The 22,743-nt window shown below is 46.8% G+C and overlaps 1 protein-coding gene across 2 annotated transcripts; it reads left to right on the top strand.

Annotated features, from left to right (window-relative positions):
* Positions 1-1,753: 1,753 nt before the first annotated feature.
* LOC142993932 (myomegalin) lies at positions 1,754-22,671 on the top strand. 2 transcript variants are annotated; one of them, XM_076144492.1, is made up of 38 exons: positions 1,754-3,976; positions 5,030-5,167; positions 5,249-5,368; positions 5,486-5,578; positions 5,675-5,899; positions 5,989-6,147; positions 6,565-6,666; positions 6,752-6,889; positions 7,049-7,228; positions 7,447-7,641; positions 7,731-7,913; positions 7,996-8,112; positions 8,202-8,270; positions 8,363-8,469; positions 8,597-8,739; positions 11,109-11,233; positions 11,317-11,495; positions 11,590-11,905; positions 11,989-12,181; positions 12,265-12,381; positions 12,477-12,745; positions 12,837-13,051; positions 13,351-13,468; positions 13,619-13,736; positions 13,870-13,924; positions 15,687-15,931; positions 16,484-16,741; positions 16,889-17,020; positions 17,129-17,242; positions 17,354-17,543; positions 17,628-17,749; positions 17,847-18,083; positions 18,271-18,372; positions 18,738-18,952; positions 19,039-19,179; positions 19,264-19,402; positions 19,567-19,613; positions 20,675-22,671. In XM_076144492.1, exons 1-38 carry the CDS (start codon positions 2,630-2,632, stop codon positions 20,714-20,716), a joined length of 7,005 nt encoding a protein of 2,334 aa, XP_076000607.1. In that variant the 5' UTR covers positions 1,754-2,629; the 3' UTR covers positions 20,717-22,671. The 2 variants fall into 2 exon arrangements, with proteins under 2 accessions (XP_076000607.1, XP_076000605.1); XM_076144490.1 differs by having other exon boundaries at positions 17,126-17,242.
* Positions 22,672-22,743: the final 72 nt, after the last annotated feature.

The following is a 22,743-nucleotide window of genomic DNA, read 5'->3' as shown; positions in this document are numbered from 1 at the left end:
AACTAAATGGATAAACATGCCCTGAGAATGTCCACAGGTTTTTCAGCCATTTTGTCTTTTCTAGAATATTTTGTTGTTGTTGCTTCACAGTATATGACAGTTGCTTTTATTGTGCACAAGCAGATTTCACAAAGCATCTGATCAATAGTAAAAAGATGTTATATGTACAAGCTTATAAATTATTCATCTCCTGCCTTCCCTCTCAAGTTATTAGCTGCCTGCACTTCAGCTGATTTCAAACAAACATCTGATGTAGAAATTACAATATATGGCTCACAGGATGTTGAGGTTCACAGTCTATCCTCTTCTAAGAAAGGAGTACATATTTCACTGGTTATTTTTGCTGGATGTCTGGATGAGAGTTGTATCATTGCGTGACCATCTGTCTGTGCACATTTGAGGTCACTAGAGAGATAAACCTGCCCAGTGCAGAACTATACATGAGAAAGACCTGTTCTCATAGGGCTGTTTGTCACAGAGTCACACTATTGTTCTGATGTAGGAACACATAGTTGTTATGTGTGAGAGTGAATGTTGAAGGGGTAAAGGTTTACACTCAATGATAACTCATATGCATGCACATGTGCTGGATGGCTGCCATAGCAAACGCGTGTATCTTTGAAGCATTGATTGTGCACTTCGGCTAGAATTACTGCTAGGCATTTGCAAGATGCAATTTGTAAAACTCATTGGATGACAGTCCACTCCTCTCCACCATGTAGGCTACCCGCATATCATATTTGTGTTGGCTTTGAATAATGAGAAATACCGTGTTAAATAGATCTTGGGACTGATTAGAAAAATATTTTAAATTATGATAAGACTCAGAAATATCTTTTATTTTCTAATTCTGGACAAAATAGTGTCCCCCTGCAAAATTATGGAATATTCTATTACTCTCTATGATATTATCATATCATTATTACGTTGCTATCATCACATTACTGCAGAGGTAGTGACCAACAGTTACTGTATTTCCTCGTTGTAATTTACACAAATAGAGTCTTGGTTTGCATTTTGTACCGCGAACATGGTGGGTGATACAACACAGTACAGTGCAAACCTTTCACTGGAAACTGGTTCTATTTGAGCCTCAGGGTGTGTGTGTACGTGTGTGTGTGATTGTAAGAGAGATGGGGGGAGAGCTCTTTCTCACAGTGGACTCTGAGTCAATATAATCCTTAGATACTCGTATCGTTGTTGAATTAATAGCGCTAATAATGGCTACATTCCATTTATTGTCACGGATGCTTTCTCACTGACACACCTAAAAGGAACAATGTCATAAATGTTATTTGTTACACCTGTGCTTGTTTAGCCATACAATGACAATACAGAGGATCTGCTTTTAAAAAGGTCTGTTTGAAATAGAAAAGAATAGAATGACGTCGCTCTGACTTCCTTAGTTTCACAGAGCGTCACTAATGTTACCAGGCTACTGAGCATTTCACCTGTTCAGTCAGGCGGACAGAGCTCGACAAAGTGGGCTGGACGAGGGACAACATCCCGGGGGAAACTCACTCCGACGGTCTACGACACCACCAAATATACCGCCGTCACCTGCCTGGATAATATTTTATTTAGTCTTCTAAAATAATAATAGTACTCGTGAATCGTAATGGTGTTTGGCTGTAGCCGGTTTAGGATCATTGTTTGACTGCGCCGGGCTTTTCCACCCCTCCATTTTCCATGAATGGTGCGCTCCGCCGCTGCAGGTCTTGTTCAGGCAGTCACATCTTCATCTGCCGGAGAATCACCGACAGCGGGGAGCACCGGGGACCGGCGTGTGTTTCTCCCCGACCGTACGCTGTAATACCGCGACTCTGAAATGAATGAAGGGTCTCGGACGACTCGGACACCGGCGGGAGACTCGGAGGACTTTGTCAGGACGTCTGCTGCTCGACCGTGTTCGCGTGAAGGGCGGAGGATTATCCCCGATCCCCGGTCATGATGAGCGTGGCGGCGCGCCGTGTCCGTGACGGAGGAGTGATGCAGAGCAGCGTGCCGATTGTGACGATGTGGACAGAGCGAGAACACGTCTGATAGACGATATTCACGTCTTCACGTTTCCGTCGCACCTGCACGACTAATGAATTGGATCATATCAGTAATAATAGCAATCAAAATATCGGTGCACCGGTGTTTTACTCCACGTTTCTGGCTCCGTCCTGCATCTTAAACCTTGTCTCCGTTTCTCCTTCCGTATCTACCTCATCCTATTTATTATCAAGCCATTGGATTTAATGACATAACGAGCACAGACGTCATCGTTATTTCCATCCACGAACTGATTTACCAATATCCACAGCAGATCGAACATTATCTCTTTGTCGTTTACATGGGATCAGGTTTATGACTTGGGTCGTAATGAGGAGGAGCTGCAACTAATGATTATTTTTCATAAGCATATAAGCTTATTGGTTTTCCATTGAGTGTACTGAGTGTAAAGCAATGGTTACTGATTTCCATCTCAAGTTCTGAAAGACCAAGCTCTTCACTGCACATGTTTATACTTTGATAAGAGATCGAAGCAACTCGACAACTATTGTCTTCTAATCGCCTCATCCTTTTGGCACTCATCTGTAGAGAAGTTATTCTAATACTTTTAAATGTATAGTAAGCCTGTGGAATGCTCGATTTAAAGATGAAAGAGGCGTGTCGCATCTGTGGGCGGGAGCTCTGTGGTAACCAACGGCGATGGATCTTCCACCCGTCCTCCAAGCTCAACCTACAGGTTCTGCTGTCTCACGCTCTGGGCCAGGAGCTGACCCGGGACGGCAGAGGGGAGTTTGCGTGCTCCAAGTGCACCTTCATGTTGGACCGTATGTATCGCTTTGACACAGTGATTGCCCGTGTGGAGGCTCTGTCCATCGAGCGGCTGCAGAGGCTCCTACAGGAGAAGCATCACCTGAGGCAGTGCATAGGTGGACTCTACAGGAAAACAAATTCAGATGAGGGACCTGTAGTGATGGCTGGGGATCATGGAGGAGAGAGTCTGGAAGGGGGGATGGTGGATATGTCAGGACTCTCACATGCCAAGTACTGCGCTTTACTCCAGGATGACTTGGTCTACTCTCTGTATGAGTCCTGGGCTGATGATAATTTGTACTGCCGCCATTACCAACAACACCACCACCAACGTTCTGCTGGTCGAGGGTCAGAGATTATGGTAGCAGAATCACACCGTTGTGTAGTCAGCATCCCGCGGAGATGTCGGGGATGTTCCCACTTGCGGGTGGCAGACTCTGATTATGAAGCGGTGTGTAAGGTGCCTAGGAAGCTGGCAAGGAGTATCTCCTGTGGGCCGTCCACCAGATATTCAGCCAGTGTTCTCGGTGGGAGTGTGAGTGTACTAGGAGAAGGCAGTGGAGATGAAGATGGAAAGAATTTGGATGAATCCGAACCCCCTTCCTCTCACACTTTGGTCCCTGGTTCTCTGGACCTCTCACAGTCCTCAGACAGCGATCGCACCCTGGCTGGCCGGGTCAGCTCCAGCCCGTCTGCAGTGTCCCTGGAGACGTCTGAGGAGTATGTTCATCCCACAACTGAGACAGATGGAGCGCTGAGCTGCTCCAGGGAGCCAGTAGATGACCGGATGTCTGATGCCTTCTCCGAGGAGCCCATGGAGACCCCACTTGGTCAATGCTCACCTGGACCCAGTCTGTCACTGGCTCTGTGTTTGCTCCAGAATTGCATGGTGTACCGGCCAGTCCAGATCCAAAAGGGGAGCAAGTTGCCAGTACTGCTCAGACAAAGCCCCAGTAATGGAGGCACCAGGCTGAGCTTCCCTTATCCAGATCTGGGAATGTCCTACGGAGCTCTGGATGAAGAAAAAGTCAATCACATGCCAACACCAGAGCTCCAGACCCCTCAGATCAGGCTGGACGTGGTGATGGAGGGCGATCACAACCTGGCAGACATGGAGTATCTATGGGAGGACGTGTATAAAGAATATCCTCCCCCACGTCCCCACCAGGTATAACGTCTTCACAGGGACGGGGATGAATACTACTGAAGAATGATGACACTGTGGAATTCAGAATAGTGCCTATGTAAGGAAAATGTGCAGTGTGTGTGCTGCTCTCTGAGGGAGACGACCCAACAGGCTTTACTATTGCAGCGCCATAGAATCGTTACTCTTTGAACTTTTTTATTTAATTAGCTACATAATCCACTTGTCAGTCCCTTAAATCCTGCCGACAGCCTCTCCAGCAGCCGTGCGTGTGTGTGCGTGTGTGCATGTGTGTGCGCGCACGCTTGCATGGGCAAGAGTGATTGAGTAAAGTGGTGGTTCTTTGTTTTATTCTCTTTATTATATTTAGTATAAAATCGCTCCATTTATCTAATCTCATTGCTTTAGATTGACATTATCAGGAGAGGGAAGTGTAGCAGGAGGATTTCAAGCACAAGTGCATCAAAGTGTTTGTGTTTACGACTTTTCTTTATATTCAAGTTCCACAGTTTTGAGCGAAATGAGTATAAAACTATTTATAAATGTCAACATTCTCCGTTATTCGTTGTACTCTTCTCTCCAACATACAGTCTATTGATAGCGTGTGTTTATCCTTCCTGTCTCTACTGCGGTTATGTAAAGATAACAGCGGTACACAGCACTTAGGGCCTCTCTCGCTCATGTTACTCCATACACACACACACACACACACACACACACACACACACACACACACACACACACACACACACACACACACATAAATACACACAAAAGACTTTGGCCATGGCATGGATTTTTACACAAACGGATAAGCAGAGTTTCTAAATGCTGCACGCTTCTTACACAATCTGGTGTTAAGGTTCTGCAGCCCTTTGTATGCAGTATCTCAAGAAATGGTCCATTTTACTGTCAGGCTACATAATATCTTTCACATAAACAAGGCAGCAGCTGGAGTCTGTGAAAAAGACTTAAGTCAGCAAGCGCACACACACACACACACACACACACACACACACACACACAGTAAACTCTTGTATCTCACCCCTTCTCCTCTCTTCTCTTTGGGGTTTACAGAATCTGGTCGAGGAGCAGCAGAGCCAGCTGAACCAATACGAGTGTGCGGCTGGCCAGTGTGTGAGCGAGCTGCAAAAGGCCCAGCTTCAGGTCCAGTCCCTGCAGGCCAAGATCCAGGAGAGCGAGGCCAATAATATGGTACAGACGCGTTGTTACGATAAGATTATTGCAGTGCCCAGCTCGATATTAATTTCTGTGTTATTATCTCTGTCTCTGTAGAAACTGCAGGAGAAGCTGCATGAGATGGAGTGTGAGCTGCGTTCAATCCGCCAAGCTGCTCAGAGCCAAGAGAGAACCATCCAGGGCCTCACCGAGTCCATCGGCACCAAAGACGGCGAGGTAATTGCTCATCTGAGTCTTTGTTGCACGAACATTACAGAGGAAGAGAGATGTGTTATGTGAGATGTTCCTCATTGTTGAAAATGTTCTCACACCTTTGATTTGTTCTGCCACAAGGCCCAGGAGCTGTACCAGCTGATCGAAGGGCAGAACGCCACGCTGTGTAAGCTGCAAGAAATGGCCCATCGCAACCAGCTCTCGCAATCCAAGGTGACGTCAGACGTTGAGATCATTGACTACAGAGTTAATAACTGCCATATGTGGAGAAATGTTCAGATCCATGACACGCAGTCTTCCTCTCTCCAGGCTCCAGAGGGGGTCAACGAGGCCTTGACGCTGGCCCAGCTGCAGGGCGAGCTGGTGGGGGTGCAGAGTTCCCTTTTCTCTCTGGGTCTGGAGCTGGAGTCCAGCCAGAGAAGTCTGAGGCAGAGCCAGGGGCAAGGAGAGGACCTGGTGAGGTTCAAGGACAGACTGGGCTCTGATCTGGAGGAGGCGCTGCAGCACAGAGAAGTCACAGAGAAACACAACCAGGTGGGTCTGGGTTCTTTTTAACACCTGTGTAACCCCTGTAAGAGGCGTCAGGCAAAGTGTGTCACGCGTCTTGTGTCTTTCTGCTGCAGGACCTTCGTCTCGCTCTGCAGAAAACCCGCACTGAGCTGCAGACTAAAGAAGCAGCGCTGAAGGAGAGCGAAGCAGAGAGACTCGCCGCTCTGCAGGAGAAAGACAGGAGCGTCGCGCAGCTGACACAGTCTGTGCAGGACAAAGAGAGGCAGCTACAGGTAACGCACAAACAAACACACACACACACACATGTAGCAAAAGACACACATTCACAGAATTCTTCCTCTTTTTTTTTGCTATTTGTTTTTATTGAAGCAAGAGATAATTTTTTATACAGAAAGAGGGGGGAAAGGAGAGAGAGAGAGATAGAGAGAGAGAAAGAAAGAAGGAAGGCTGAATCATCATTATTTTTGTTGTTGTTAAACATTTTACATAGTCCCTGAGGTAAAATGGGTAACATGAGGTACAAGTATATTGAAATTGAAATAGCAGGAAGCGATGGCCGCTGGAGGTTGTGAGAACATGGCACATGGTCGTGTGGACGCAGAGTCCAGGATGGCATCAGTGTTGTTGATGCAATGATCTCATAGGGTAAATACAGTTCAGAGTTCCTCTTACCTTGTTTGTCTCTGTAGGAGTATTCAGAGATGCTGGATTCTTCGGGACACTCCAAACCCAGAGACGCTCTGCTGGAGAGACTAAGAGAGCGCATCAAAGATAGAGACAGAGCTCTGGAAGTAAGAGACACACACAGAAACACACAGATTAAGAACAGTGAGAGTGGGGAGAAAAGTGCTGTTAAGTGATTTTTGTTTCCTGCAGCGCTCCATCGATGACAAGTTCCGCGGTCTGGAGGAGCGTGAGGATCAGGTGAGGAGGCTGCAGTTGGCAATCAGGGAGAAGGAGCGAGACCTGGAGAGACTCCGCTGCATCCTGTCCAACAATGATGAGACTATCACGGTACGAACACACACACACAGCCACGCCAAGATGACACCTCACACTAACGCAACAAGAGGCAGAGGCAATCCAGAAACATATATAGTGGGATCGTCACAGATTCCTCAAACTATGGAATGTTCCTCCTCAGCTTTGACGTTGCGTGTGTGTGTGTGTTAGAGTCTGGATGCGTTGGTGCGAGGCAAAGAGATGGAGCTGGAGCAGGCGGCTGAGGCCTACAGGAACCTGCAGTGGCTCAAGCAGCAAAACGAGGACAAAGAGCAAAGTGCCATCAGAGAGAAAGACACCATCATCAGCCAGCTGCAAGCGGCTCTGCAAACACGCAGCCAGGAGACACAGGTAACACACACACACCCACACACAGACAACACACACACATTTTTGCCTTGTTGTCATGGCCTATTGAAGCTGTCTTTACGTGCCTTTTTATGGTTTTGAAATACCAGTCCAGCCAGACAAACCTGTCCAAATTGTTGTGGCTTTCATAAATGCAGCAGGTGTGCTGACACAGTCTTTGTTGTGTCTGTGTGTTTGCGTGTGTGTGTGTGTGTGTGTAGGATCTGACAGCCGCCCTTGTTGCCAGAGTCCAGGCCGGCCCAGGGAAGGTTGTGGAGGAGTTAAAGGCTCGGCTGGCCCTCAAAGAGAAGCTTTTCCAGGAGCTGTTATCTGACCGCAGTAGCCAGACCAATGAACACCAAGTGCAGGTCCAGGATTTGCTTAACACTCTGAGCTCCAAAGACCAGTACCTGCAGGTAAGCCACAATGGAGACATGGAAGACAAGTAAACAATTAATATAACATCCACATCAGACCAATCTTCACCCTTGGATCCCTCCCTCAGGACTGCTCCTATCGTCTGTCCCTGGTGATCGGCGAACGGACGCACCAGCTGCAGGAACTGCGCTGTCAGCTGTCAGCGAGCGAGCAGGAGCTGTGCGAGCTGAGGCGGGTCAAGGAACGCCAGGCGGGAGGAGAGACGGAGCATCTGCGGAGCGCCCTCAAAGAGAAGGAAGCCTTCATCAAGGTATCTGCACACACACTTTCTCTCTCACACACACCCTCTCCTCTTCCAGCCTGTCCCACCTTGACAGTACATTTGATTCTAGGAGCTGATGCAGGGTCAGGAAGATGGGATGGAACCCTCCACGAAAGAGAAGGAAGCTGAGATTATAGCCATCCAGGAGGAGCTTCAGCTGGTAGTAAAGAAGGAGAGGGAGGCTCAGGTAAATGTGTTGGCTGTGATGATGCACAACATTATGACATCTTGATGCTGTTTGCCTCATAGTAATCGTCTGTGTGTCTTCACCTGCAGATGGAGCTCTCTGACCTGCGCTCCTCTCTGGCTCATCAGCAGGCCGGCATGGAGGGCAGCCATCACCAAGTAGGTTTTTGATTCATTCACAGCCAGTGTCCGTCATCGACTATTTAGATGTTTGTGGCGTGCATCCATTGTGTCACTTTCCTGTGATCCAGGGTGTGTTACAGCAGCTGGTGGCAGAATACCAGAAGCTGAATGATGCTCTGAGGGCTGAGAAGAGACTATACCAGAGCCTCGCCCAGATTCACAGCAGGACTGACAGGTAAGGGAAGGGAAGGGGAGCTTCACCCTGACTGCCACGGCAACCCAGTTTCTTCTGAATACAAGCGTGTGGTAGTGCTTTTAACTGCAAAGTGCCTCTGTATCTCCTCCTCTTCTCCCTCTCACAGCAGCTCAGAGAAGATCCAGGCCCTGCACACTGAACTGGACTCGGTTCAGGCCCTCCGTGGGCAGCTGGAGGAGGTCCTGGCCAGGACCTGTAGCATGGCCCTGATGCTGGAAAAGGCAGCGAAGAAGCAGCCTGACTTTGGAGGTGGGGATGAGCAGGGCCACTGTCACTAACGCTCTGTGCTGCTCTGACCACTGCACTACTGAGTGAAACCGGCACTCTAATACTCTATATGTGAGGTGAAGCTGTCTGCAGGCACTGATAGTCATTTAATTGTTCCTAAAGTAGACACAATCAGACACAATCTAATCTAGTAAAGTGCGATTCATACGTCAATAGGGCTCTCGGTCCTCAGACAGCTTCACCCAAATAGCACAAGCACGACTCACCGCATCAGTTGCCTGTTCAGAATGAACCTCTATGATGTGGCAACATGAAATATAGAGCTTTATTTATTATTAATATATTCTGTGAGTGGGTTTCAACATGTTTTATATTGTTTTTGAGAACTGCCTGCGTATTGCTTTGCAGTGCGATTTGTTCCGTATGGCCATTTCTGTGTACCCGTCTCGCCAGCGTCGCTCGTCCAGCCTTTCACGTCACAGTGATGTCATGTGGTGTGGAGGGAGTCGAGCTCATGCCTTTTACAGTGAAGTTTCTCACCATCCATCGTTTGTTTCAGCGTCATCTTCTTTGTACATGTGCACACGTAATGCACTGTATAAACGTGGCAGATTGAAGAATACAGCAGTTTGCTCCTTGTTCAGCTTAAAACTTCAGTGTTTCTAAAACGGATAGATACGCTTAACTACTACTCAAATTCTAGACTGAGAGAAATGCATGATTCCCGCTGACGCTGACGTTCACTGTAATCTATTCTAATAACCTTTGATGCTTATTGCTTGTAGTAACTCTGCTTGTTCAGTCAGTTCAGCTTTGCACACAGACGGCAGCAAAAGTGAGCAGCAGCTGATTTTCCTGTCTGACCTCTATTAACCTCCAGAGATATGCATAACATAGATAATACTTTCCATTAAATATTCATATTAGGTAGTCTTAGGTACTTTTCTTGGGATTTGTGCCCTTATCCTGCCGGGATCCTTGTCCAAACTTCATTTTTTTTGTACATGCAACAAAAAAATAAACCTGTGCTGGCTTTTTGTTAAAAGCATCACTGTTATTGATTTTCTCCTTCTTTTCATTAGGTGGGAATTTAACTCACGAACCTCCCAAACCTGTAATTCCCCCTTTTCCTGCTTAACTTATCTGTCCCCAGTGACCAATCTTAAGAAATAGCTTCTTTCCCATTGTCCCCAGTTTCCTACCCCGTAGTTTGTTCCTTCCAAGTCAACACATACTATAAATATATTGAAATAATACAATACGTAATACCAGATAAAATCACTCCTAATGAGTGTGTGTTCATGTCTTGTCATGCATGTTTCCAGCATGGTGTTCATGTCTGCATGGCTGCTCTGAGTATTTCACAGAAGATGCACACTGAGGTCTCTGAAGCATTTCCACTCACAGTTATACATCATTTATAATCAGTGATGTCACAAATAAACCAACCAGTGCACTAAACAACATACATAGAGTCCCGTCTGCACACGCTCAGTGCGACAGTGGGGACACTATATTGTGTAAACAGGGCCCCGCATTCAGCCAATTTAGCTGACCAAGCACATTGTTCCATCAATTATAATCTTCCACATGAATCTCCTGCCCTCTCATTAGCCACATAAAGCAGTTTAGTTCAACTAATTTTTCGTCTGTAGAGGGTGGAGACATTTGAATTCCTTTACAGCTGTTAAACTTGTACAAACTATAAATAAAACTCAGCAACATAATGGATAATTACAGATATCCACCCATGTATGATTCACATTTGGCACAGAGGTGTGTGTGTGTGTGTGTGTGTGTGTGTGTGTGTGTGTGTGTGTGTGTGTGTGTCGTGAATCAAACGTGCTGTGAGTGTTACATAAAATAATTCTTTGAAATTCCAGTCGACATTCCACCTACCCTCTGGTTCCTGGCAGTCCTCTGGGTATATGAGTGTGCGTGCGTTGTGTGAGAGTATTCAGTCCTTCAGTTTTTTAGGGAACAGAGTAAATATATAGCTCACATATTTCATTTTAGTTCGCATTAGTCATCGTCCCATTGTTTCAAAAGCAATTGTTTGCTTAAAGTAATGGATTGTTCCATATTGTGGAATGGTTCCACACACACACACATAGGCGTGCACACACACACGCGCACAGGCACACAGGCACACAGGCACACTGGGCTGGTATGCCTTGAGTGTGCTTTTGGCCACCAGGCAACGTCTGACATAACATTTCCCTTTTTGTCCCATGACTTACAAAGTGGTGATTCAGTGGCAGACGGTGCTGTGGAAGGGAGAGGCGGAGCAGCAAGAGAGTGGAAGGGAGAGAAAATACTGGAATGATTATGGAATAAGAGAAAGAAAAGCGAGCAGATACTGATATCTTACACGGTTGTTGTGTTTCCAGAACTCAGCACAGAGGAAGAGGAAGAGGAGGGAGATGATGAGGACGGCAGCAGTGATGAGTTCACGGACAGCATAGAAGAGGATGATGATGATAAAGTGACCGCCAGAAGTCTGACCTCCATTCTGGTAAAACACCTTCATGAATTCAGTCTCAGCCTGACCTCAGATGTGTATGGGTGGATTTTCAGCTGTTGTGTGTTGTGCTGTAGACTTCTCTGAAGGCCTGTGGACCTGAGGGGACCAGGTCTGGAGCTCTGGTGACGGACGTAGAGGCTGCGGGAAAGACGGACGCACAGGTCCAGGAAGCAAAAAAGACACTTGAAGGGGAACTTGAAGAGATAAGGTCTCAACTGGAGAGTGATGGATACAGCTCCATAGCACAGATGAGGTGCGTATTTGTGTCCAACGTACATCCTAGTTGCCTTAGAGGACATTCACACGTCTTCATCAGACTGTAACATCTTGGTTCCGTCCTCTGCTAGAAGCGCACTGCAGCGGCTGCAGCGGGACAACCAGGCTCTGCAAGAAAGCCAAGAGCGAGCTGGAGGTCTGGGGACAAACACATACCAGGAAGAGGAAGAGGATGAAGAACAGGAGGAAGAAGAGGAGGAGGAGTATAGTGAAGAAGAAGGGGATGAAGAATATGAGGAGGAAGAAGTGTCTCTGTCCCTTGTGGGAAAGCGTGGCCCTCCGGATGTTAAGCTGAGTGATGAGCAGGGAAAGAGGCTCTGCACACGACCGCAGTCTTTGGACCTCAGCATCAGATCGTCCCATCATGTCCCACACCAGGCTGAGACGGTGAGACTCATTTAAATAGGAATGAAGTCATGTACGGATTTGGTTAAACCTGTGTTAGATACTTAATGGCTTTCTTGCTGTAGGAGGTGGAGTCTAGTGGTGAGAGCGGCGAGTGGCAGGATATGGAGGAGGGTCTTCAGAAACAGGCAGCCCAACTGCACTCTGATCTGGCTCTGAGCCACCAGGAGAACCGAGAGCTGCAGGAGAGGCTCATGGTGTCGGAGGCCACTGTCCATGCACAAGCCGAACAACTAAAGGACTACAGAGACCTGCTGAGTGAGTCTGAGGAGCACGAACAGAAGCATCCAGATATATTGATGAATTGCATACAGAGTCATTTATCCGTCATCTTTCTGCAGCGGAGACGTCAGTGCAGCAGGCCAGCAAGCAGGTGCAGGTGGACCTCCAGGACCTGGGTTATGAGACTTGTGGTCGCAGTGAGAATGAAGCTGAGAGAGAAGATGCAAGCAGCCCAGGTGAAGCAGAAATCTCACCCAAACAACACCTCCTTTCTTCTTTCTGTGTAAATCACATGAATCCTCACATTTCTCCTCCTCTCTCCCCTCACCAGAGTTTGATGACCTGGAGATGTGCACGTCGCTCTCTCATCATCAGGACTATGAGGCTGTGGGTGGTGGCTGGTACACTGGGAAGAGCAGCAGCAGCAGTCGAAACCCTTACGAGATGGCAGATGAGTCCTCTTCCCTGCAAAATCTGGTCCAGGACCTCCGCTCCCAGCTGACCCGCTGCCACAAGGTGATCCGCGGGCTGCAGCTGCGTGTCCGCTCCCTCTCTGCCACTAGTGATTACGCCTCCAGCCTAGAACGAACTCCACGCAAGGTAACAAAGTCCTACTGCTACATCTACATGCTACTTAAATACTACTGCTACGTTTCTGATTTTACTTTCCTTCCTGTTTCCTGTATTCCAGGTAAATTGGGCCTTTGAGGCATCACCAGCACCTAGTGGTGTAGAGGACGATGAGGGATGGATGTCTGACACCCAATGGATTCGCTCAAAGTCCAAACCTAACAGGGAGCTGCAAGAACTGGTGGCACGCGTTGCCTCACTGGAGGCACAGTTGAAGAGCTCCAGGGTGGAGGGCAAAGGTCAGACAGAGGAGGGGAAATGTGCCACCTGGCCTGGGTGAGTGCACAGAGACAGAGAGGATGTGTGAGGACATATGTGTCCCACAGGCAATCGTGCTTTTATCATGCTTTTATTGCACATCATGATGTAAAGTATATACGTTGCGTTTATTCTGCTGTCTTCCTTGTCCCTCTTTTTCTTTTCTTTTCTTTTCTTTTCTTTTGTTTTCTTTTCTTTTGTTTTCTTTTCTTTTCTTTTCTTTTGTTTTCTTTTCTTTTCTTTTCTTTTCTTTTCTTTTCTTTTCTTTTCTTTTCTTTTCTTTTCTTTTCTTTTCTTTTCTTTTCTTTTCTTTTCAGGAAGTACAACTCTTTGATCCAGGCCCAAGCCCGCGAGCTGTCCCACCTGAGGCAGAGGATGAGAGAAGGACAAGGCGTGTGTCATATCCTCACACAGCACCTGGGCGATACCACCAAGGTGCTCCGAGCCTCCTTCTCCATAATTCAGTCGTCGTTCATTCATTCATGATTTACTGTTTTCTTATACAAACTAAGGATGTGGGAAAGGGAGCGTTACAGTTGTACAGGTGATAATGCTGTATCTTCTCAAATTCTCCACATCTTTCAGGCCTTTGAGGAGCTGCTGCGTGCCAATGATATTGACTATTATATGGGCCAGAGCTTCAGGGAGCAGCTGGCACAGAGCACGGCCCTGGCACAAAGAGTGGGCGCCAAGATCAGTGGACGTAAGGCGGAAATGTTGTCCTCTTACACACACACACACACACACACACACACACACACACACACACACACACACTCACTTACTCAGTCATTTAAATGCTTCAATAACTTGTCTCTCCTGTCTTACATCCACAGGAGATCGAGCAGAGGGACATGATGACAACACAGGCCATGAGCTGCTTGCACTGCGGTGGGTTGACTAATAAACTTTATACATTTGGAGTGTGTGTATGTCATCCATGTCACCAGTCAGCTAACGCATACACACAGATTCACACCTACAGGAATTTTAACCTTATAGCGTCACCACACCTGCGCGTCTTTGGACTGAGGGATGAAACTAGAGCACCTGAAAGAAATCTACACCAACCTGACACAGAAAAAGACCCAATAGACTGAAACCCAGGGCCTCAATCTAAGCAGTGATCCTAGTCCCCATTGTATCTGCAGGTTAACTCAACAATTGGCTTAACTGTGTCCTCACATGTGCCTGTAATCACTCATAGTGTTCTGCCACAGCCAAGAATAGCTCTATAGGAGTAGGTACGTATGTATAGTAACTGCTCATGTGCTTGGTCACACACCTGCACACACACAGCAGAGGTGAGAAAGACGAATATGGACCCACAACTGCAGGAACGTAGTGATTAATGCATAAAGCTACGGTTGTGGTCAAAAGTTTACATACACTCGTAAAGAACATGTATGTCATGGCAGTCTTGAGTCTCCAATAGTTTCTACAACTCTTATTTTTCTGTGATAGAGTGATTGGAGCCCATACTTCTTTGTCACAAAACAGATTAAGCTAAACTACACAGATTCTATCAAGAGGAGTGATCAAAGAATCAACAAGAAGCTTGCCAGAAGCTAGGATGGCCAACAAAAGCGACATGTAACCAAATATTAGCATTGCTGTATGTATACTTTTGACCCAGCAGTTTCTGTCACATTTTCAGTAGACCCATAATAAATTCATGTAAGAACCAAACTTCATGAAGTGATTGGAGCCCATACGTCTTGTGACAAAGACGTATGGGCTCCAATCACTCTATCACAGAAAAATAAGAGTTGTAGAAATTATTGGAAACTCAAGACTGCCATGGCATACATGTTCTTTACAAGTGTATGTAAACTGTATATATGTACTGTGTATATTTATCAGACATTTTCAGAATTAGCTCACCGGATAGTTTGTTCTGCTCAAGACTGAAAATTTTTCACCTGAATGCATTTATTATTTGGATTCCGTGGCACACGAGGAGGCGTCCACAAAGCTCCATATGCTGGAGAGGAGACAGAAGGTTACTGTTAATCCACACACCACAGTGTGTATCCTTTACTAAGATCCCTTAATGGATGAGAACAGGCTTACTTAAGAGGCTCAGGGTGACGTGATATTCCTTTACTGCTCCCTCCTCCTTCAATCCTGCCGCACTCCAATGCAGAGTGTTCTTGGATCTATACTGACTACTGAGATTTCTGTCGGATTTTTATTCTTTACCAGATATTATTTAAAGCATCTTGTAAGACGTCTGTATAATTTCAATACAACCAGAAGACTCCAAAGACTGTTTGTTTTGTGAGCTAATAAGGCTTAGTCCGCTCGGGCTGTAGGGCATCAAAGGTCTTCATTTCTGAGCTGAAGTGGCGGTCAAATGGCTCCTCTGTGGAAATCTATGATTTCCAAAAGCAGTCCCATATACAGGGACTCTCTGTGGTCTTTCTCTTTTGTGAAAGTCCAAGCCCAAGCGAGACAGGCAGCCTTTCTTAGAGTCCTGCTGGAGAAAGACAGAGAGTATCTGTGCCTACAGCTCAAACAGTAAGGGAGATACGCCAACCAAACATTTAAGATTATAGCCTCTATAGACTTACTGTACTTTACTGTAGTAGTAACAGCACAGAATGCATTGTTTGATTATCTTTCTATTTGTGTGTTTTATGTGCACATGTAGGCTGAGCAAAGAGCTTCAACAGAAGGATAAAATCATTGAGTCGCTCCACACCAAGCTGCAGCAACGTCCAGAGACGCCGTCCAGCTGCCACGCCCTCTCTGAGACCACAGACCACTCAGACAGGACGTCTTTGGTTTCAGACGAGTATCGTACCAATGAAGAGTTGGATCTGTGCTCGGATTTAGATGCCAGAGAATATCAGGAGGAGCACAGGCGGCAGCCAGCACACGGATCAGACAGAGACGGTACTGAAGCTCATTCTTTGGGTTCCCCTCTCCTGTCTCCAAATGCATCTTTCTACCCGTTCACCTTCCATTCCCCCTTTCCAGTCTGTCCATCTGTCCTTCCTTCTGCTCCTCGTGGCCTCAAGGCTTCCAGTAGCTGCCCCAACATGCTTTGCTCAGCTCCTGTTGGTCTGACCTGTCAGTCCTCCAGAGGTATGAGACACACAGATGGTGGTCTAAATTCAGATTATCTTTCTCATCGTCTCAGTTTCCTTTTAAGTTTTCCTTCCTGGTTGTTTTGTACCCATTGCTTCCTATCATCCTCCTCCAGCCCTTGTCAGTGGGCCTGTCTCCTCCTCCCTAACCCTCCCCTCTGGCCCTGACCTCTGGGGTGAACACCTCCACTCTGTCCCCCGGGCACTCTCTGTGAACGCTGTTCGCCAAGAATTGGACACACTGTACAAACAGATGAATGAGCAAAACTGGGGTGAGGGGCGAGAGGGGGAGAGTGTGTAATAGAACAAATACACAACATGCATGATAATATTCTTACATGTACATGTATGATTACAGGCTTTGCGGTTCCCCATGGCAACACTCTGTCCACTCTCTCACCTGGTGCCCACAACCAGCACAATCTCTCCACCTACAACCAGCTTTCCCATCATGCCTTTCAACAATACCAGCTGGGTGGCATTCCCGAAGGTCACCCTCTCAAATCTGACTCAGGTCTAATTGCATGTGGGACATCATGGGACATGGAGAACGTTGCTCAGTCAGTTGGGAGCTATACGGGATTATCTGGACATCAACCAGGAAACAGCCAAGCAGGTGTGACCACAAGCTGCTCTGTATATGTAAAGATGAATAACATTATATAACATATATCATTCCAGACATTCAGAAAAATTGCAAGTTACAATTGCCTCAAAAATCAGACACAGAAGAAGAGTCACACTTTGTTGTTTCCCCCTCCAGGTGTGAACTTGATAGAGGAGCACCTGAGGGAGGTGAGATGTCTCCGTCTGCGCCTGGAAGAGTCCATCAGGAACAACGAGCGCCTCCGGCAGCAGCTGGAGGAGAGACTGGCCACCGCTGGGTGTGATGGAGGTACGATGGGCCTCACATATGTGTACACGCAGCACACACATAACACAAATGCATCATACACATCCACTGCAGGACCAGCAATCAATAAGCTTTTGTTTTGTCCAGCAGCGCCCACAAACATCTACATTCAGGGGCTGGACACAGCAAGCCAGCTGTCCAATGAGATCAGACTACTGAAGGCAGAGAACCTTGCTCTCCAGTCAAGCCTGCAGGCCAGCACAGGTACTGCATCTAATATACAAAGTGATGAAAAAACGGGCAGTGAGAATGGACGGGTGATGGTGTCGTTCATTATCCATTTATTCATTTACATTTACACTCCTCTTCCCTCAGATACAAGTGAGGAGGTGGTGCAGCTGAGAGAGGCTGTGTTTACAGGACGAGCCCGTCTGAAGCAAGCAGAGCTGGAGGCGGAGCAGTGGAAGGAGGAGTTGAGACGACTTCAGTCTCACAGCCAGGAGCAGGGACAGCAGATTCACACACTGAGGCAGGAACGGCAGGCCAGCCAAGAGAAAACCAATAGGTGGGTTGGCAAAGGTTTGTGTGTAGGCAGATTGAAAAAGTGTGTGTATCTGTCCTCTGATAGTACTTACTTGTATGTCCTTAGGCTCCAGCATGAGGTGTCTTTACTGCAGCAGCAGTTATGTGAGAGCAGAGAGCTGATCCACTCTCTGCAGAGTGAACTGCAAGTTTACGATCGTGTGTGTTCCAGCACAAAGGCCCAAAAAGGTAAGTCTGTTCATTGTGCAACAACTATACATAATATACTCTTAAAATTACTCGATAACACTCACCGTCATACATGCCGTGTGTTTTTTTTTTTCAGGTTACTTGTGTGAGCTCCCAGGCCTCCCGGTGGAGCTGGGCGAGCTGCTGGGGGAGGTACGGAGCCTGCGTGCTCAGCTGCAGAACAGCGTACAGGAGAACAGCGCTCTCAAACAACTGGAGCTCCACAAGCAGCTGGAGCAGAAGTTGGGCGTGGGCTCTCCTCGGACTCCATCCCTCTCTGCCCTCACTGCCAGTCCCCAAAGAGACGGTTTCTACAGGCGGCAGCTGCTGCACGGTGAGAGGCAAACCTGCCCGACATTAACATCACGATAACACTGCATGTGAACTGTGTGAATGATTGATTGATGGATAGATTATTTGTGTCTTTGCCGTACTAAGTGAAACACAAATCTCTTGAGGCTCAGTGTGGTGCTGTATGTGCAAGTGTCCAAGCGTGGATTGTGTGTGTGTGTGCTCCACAGACCCAGCTCCGTCTCCACCGGTCAGGGACATTGGTCTGTTTAACTGTGGATCACCCTGTCCGCCCTACTCAGACCTGGACGACAGCCACAGCACAGCTAATGGTGTGACTACAACTGACTGCATGCAGTTTAATTATTTGCTGAATAAAACTGTTTTGCTTTGTAACAAGTGTGGTTTTGCTCTTGATATTGCTGCCATATTGGTGTAATCCAGTGGTTCCCAAACTTTTTCTGCAGGGCCCCCCTTTTGTAGATAAGAAAATCTTTGCCCCCCCCTCCACCTTTATCGTGGAATAATTAAAAGTCTAACGGTGTAATACTTGTCTTGTCGCGCCCCCCTCCTGCAATACCTCTGTGTGCCCCCCACTCTGGGAACCACTGGCGATCATTAATCCTTGAGCCATAGCATGACCTCATCTGTTTGAGCCTCCATGCTGGTTCTTCATCTCTGTCTTCTCATCCAACAGACTCTCTTGACCCTCACTCAGAGCTGGAGGGGGAGGCACCTGATGGATCATTTGCAAACCGTAACGGGCGCCACGCCATTGGCCACGTGGATGACTTCAGCGCTCTGCAGCAGCAAGTCCTGGAAGGCAGGAGCCTGGTCCAGCGTATGGAGATGACTCTGCAGGCCTGCCTCAACCAACCACTGGAGGGAAATCAGAGACAGACCAATGAACTGGTGAGAGCGAGAAGTCACAAGAACATGGCGAATGAAATGTTGGATAAATTAACCAAACAATGAATCTAACTGAGCTCTGTGTGCAGATTCTGGACTATGGATGTCTGAGGAATCTTCTGTCCAACACCAAGACTTTGAGACAGATCTTAGAGGAAGCCATGTCCCTGCTGAAGATGTTCTGGAGGGCAGCTCTGCCCAGCTCAGATCACATGCAAAATCTTAAGAAGGTTTGTTCCACAGTACGATATTTAACGCTGCCAATATTTAACGCTGCAAATAACGAACACACAATAAATATTTTGTATGTGTAGGAGCAGTGTATGCAGGAGGAGATCTTGTCTCTGAAGTTGCGTGTGTCAGAGCAGGAGGAGGTGCTGAAGGGGACAATCCAAAGACTGAGGAGCACCAGCCGCACCAAGGAGAGCATGGAGCACTTCATCGTCAGTCAGTGTAAGAACTTTGGAATGGTGAAGAACAAAGAGAGAGACTTTTTGGTCTTTGTAATCCAGATTTTGTAGCACGACTTAGTGCTCAAAGAGTTCTCACTGGAAATTGTGACACGAAACTGCAGAATTTGCTACTTGATCGTTTTTTTTATTCTCGTTTTTCTGCAGTGTCGAGGACTCGTGAAGTGCTAAAGAAAGCAAGGACAAACCTAGAGGTATGCAAACACGCACGCACACACACACACAGACACACACACACACACACACACACACACACACAGCTGTATACTTTGTATGCCACATCACTGTGTGTATCCTGTATTTTATGTTGATATGTTGATATGTTGATATTCCTGCTGTCCTGGTGTATTTCTGATATACTGTAATCACTTGTGGCTTTTCCCTACTGTTTGCTGTTCCTTCATCCTGCGTTTGTCTCTCCTCTCCCCCCCCCCCCCCCCCCCCCCCCCCCCCACCTCCCCACCCCAGAAGAACGAGCTTAGACTTTCCTCTCTAAGCTCCTCCTCTTCCTCTCCTTATGCTGGTAACAGTCTGACATCTTGTGGCCATATGAATGCATAGACGTTGTCAAACCGTAGCTGTAAAAACAATCATGTGACCTGTGTGTGTGTGTGTTTGTGTGTGTGCGTGTGCGTGCGTGCTGGGGCGGCTTTTACCTCCCCTTGGATTTGCTTGGCACTTAATCACTGCTTCGTCATCCCATTGCACAGTGGCATCGTCATTACCAGTTTACTTTTTCCAGTGTTTTGGTGCATTTCTGCCTCCTTTGAGTGTTTAAAGAAGACGAGACATGACGGTGTGACAAAATCCAAAACAGTACAATGAAAAAAAACATGATTAGTTGTGAAATTACAAACACTCACCTATTACACCACCACTTCACCTCAGTGTTGTTTACTTCTAAATGCGTCTTACTATTTATAGCTCTGAGTGTAACGTGACAGCTGTACAAAATAAGTGCTGCTGTTGTGCGGCGATCCTGAGATGAAGTGGAGTTATAAACACACCTACAACATTCAGGCCACACAAGGACAATACAGCAGCATGAGTGTGTGAGCTTGTGTGTGAACATTAACATTGCTTTCTCTCCAATAAGTCATCTGCGGCTCCTCATCCCCAAGCAGTTGCATTATGGGACTCTTATTTCAGCCAGAGTTGCAGTGCTCCCCAGTTGCAGTGCTCCCGCTAACATTTCACAAAGTTATCAGACTGTACACACCTAATACCTTATCTCTCTCTTTACCTTTCAATTCAGCTGAGGAACCAGGAGGTGTCGCCAAAGATCCGAGTTTCCTGAGGGCCAGCGTCGCTTCCCGAATCACAGTGGCTACAGCCAATCAGCGCACAGCAGCGAGGAAGCGCAGCAGCCAATGCCTGCTTTAGACTTTTGCCCTTGTTAAGAACCAGCCTCAACGCAACCACCTCTGAACTCTGACCGCTACGACCCCATTCGGTCCCCCTTCACACCTTTCACCGCCCACCTCTCCTGTCCCACCCAACCCACCCTACCTAGCCTTGAGAGTGATTCCATCCCTCCCTCTTCTAGGCAATATGTGCATGGTATAATCTGCACCTTTAGCCATACCAAACTTCATTACCTCCACTCCTTGGATCACACTCTCAAGCCCTCCTCGCCCCCCACCCTCAGTTCCTTTCACACCACTTGTATTATTGTCTTTGAGTGATACACTCTACAGTTTGCCTTGTTGTGTTCGTGACAGAAGAAGGTGTTTGAGATGTGTCACCTGGTGGTTTTCAGTGATGTGCGTCCTGCAGATGGAGTTGGTTGAAGTTGCTCGTAGTCATGGGTGCAGATCTGGTTTTAGATTTTGTCACCGTGTTACATTACAGAAATGTCGTAATTCTGAAATCCCACTTTTAACCATTTGGAATATTGTTACCGTAGATCAAAAATTTGGACTTAGTGTCCATAATGCATCTGTATCTATGAGCATCCTCTCCTAGCAACCGGACGGCCTGTGGACGGGAAAAGTGTTCATGCATGTTTGCTCATGGCTTGTGAGAGGAATTCTACACACACGTTAACACACATACATGATCGATCGCATTTCACTCAAAGACATCAAACCCTCAAGTTTGACTGCCACTAAAATGCAAGTTCCCTCCTTGTGGCACTTTTCATGAGAACATTTTTGAGGTTAAGGTAATAGCTGCTGAGTGGTTGTATATTAGGTGTATCTATATTTGTGGAGGAAGCTTATGGATGAGTATATAAGCCATCGCACATGGGTTATGTATAGCAGAACAAAAGCCAGTGAAAGGTTCCATTTCAGTCACAAGCCTCCTCTTTTATGTCCTCACGGTGGCTTTTTGGCATCCACACACACTGAAAATTGAAAGACAGGACTGTTGGTTCAAGACCTCTGTGTCCAGTCAGTATTTTGAAAGCAAAGGAAATACATTAGAGTATGAAAAGAACAAAGTGTTATTGATAGAGGATAAAGTGCTCAAATGGAACCAGGCTAAACACGCGTATTCAAGCTCCTCTGTAGGAGTTCTCATACGAGCATGTGCAATAACGTTTTTGATTCTTGAATGATCATGCTGCACCAGCTTTTCGGTTTTAATTCTTTCTTTGCCCGACACTGGATTATTAGTCAATGTCATAACGTTAGGAGACCATCAGTGCAATATTCTACCAGAGCGCTGATGCATGACAGAGATTGTAAAAAGGTATAAATCAAAGTTGTAGGACTAGGGACTGCCAATAGTTGCCAAAGTTTGACCTTTGCACTCCTTGCTTCACTTTGACTTGCCTTATCCATGCGAATGACAAAACTGAGGTCAGATATCAAGGCGCAGACCTGTCGTGCCTCTAGAACCTCAGAGACGGTAACCATTAGACAGCTCGTTCATATTATTATGAATTGTGCAACAGAAATTAGCTCCTTTTGTGGACCAAAACTCAAAGTGGATTTCCCCACAAGGCCATGTGCTATTGTCTTTGTTATTTCTCTTGGTTCAGGCCGTCTTATCATTCCCATGGCAATGGCAATACAGATTAACAAGTTCTTGTGGATGATGCAAACTTTGGTAGGCTACTGGTGGGATCATTGTTCTCACTGATTAGTGTTGCAGTTCAGCTTCACGTTTGCTTTGAAGTGTTTTTGCTGTACATTTGCCATTTTATGCTGTAAATTACCTGCTTTTCCTGTGTTAAGTTTCCCTTGAAGTGTGATTGTGTGTGTGTGTGTGTGTGTGTGTGTGTGTGTGTGTGTGTGTGTGTGTGTGTGTGTGCGCATGCGTGCATGTGCGTGTGCGTGTGTGTACTTGAAAAAACACATCCAACATTTGCTTAATTGC

Source organism: Genypterus blacodes, unplaced genomic scaffold, assembly GCF_046128005.1.
Source record: "Genypterus blacodes isolate CSIRO-AG114 ecotype Tasmania unplaced genomic scaffold, CSIRO-AGI_Gbla_v1 ptg000029l_1, whole genome shotgun sequence".
In the NCBI taxonomy this organism is placed as follows: Eukaryota; Metazoa; Chordata; class Actinopteri; order Ophidiiformes; family Ophidiidae; genus Genypterus; species Genypterus blacodes.
The sequence above is the reverse complement of the archived record's forward strand: the minus strand, read 5'-3'. Positions and strand labels throughout refer to the sequence as shown.

What these genes read in the sequence shown, in the direction of transcription:
- LOC142993932 (XM_076144490.1), top strand. Translation starts at nt 2,630, where the DNA reads ATGCTCGATTTAAAGATGAAAGAGGCGTGTCGCATCTGTGGGCGGGAG. An exon ending in GAAGTCTGACCTCCATTCTG is followed by an intron (nt 11,234 to 11,316) that starts GTAAAACACCTT and finishes GTTGTGCTGTAG; the next exon opens with ACTTCTCTGAAGGCCTGTGG. An exon ending in CAGGCGGCAGCTGCTGCACG is followed by an intron (nt 18,084 to 18,270) that starts GTGAGAGGCAAA and finishes TGTGCTCCACAG; the next exon opens with ACCCAGCTCCGTCTCCACCG.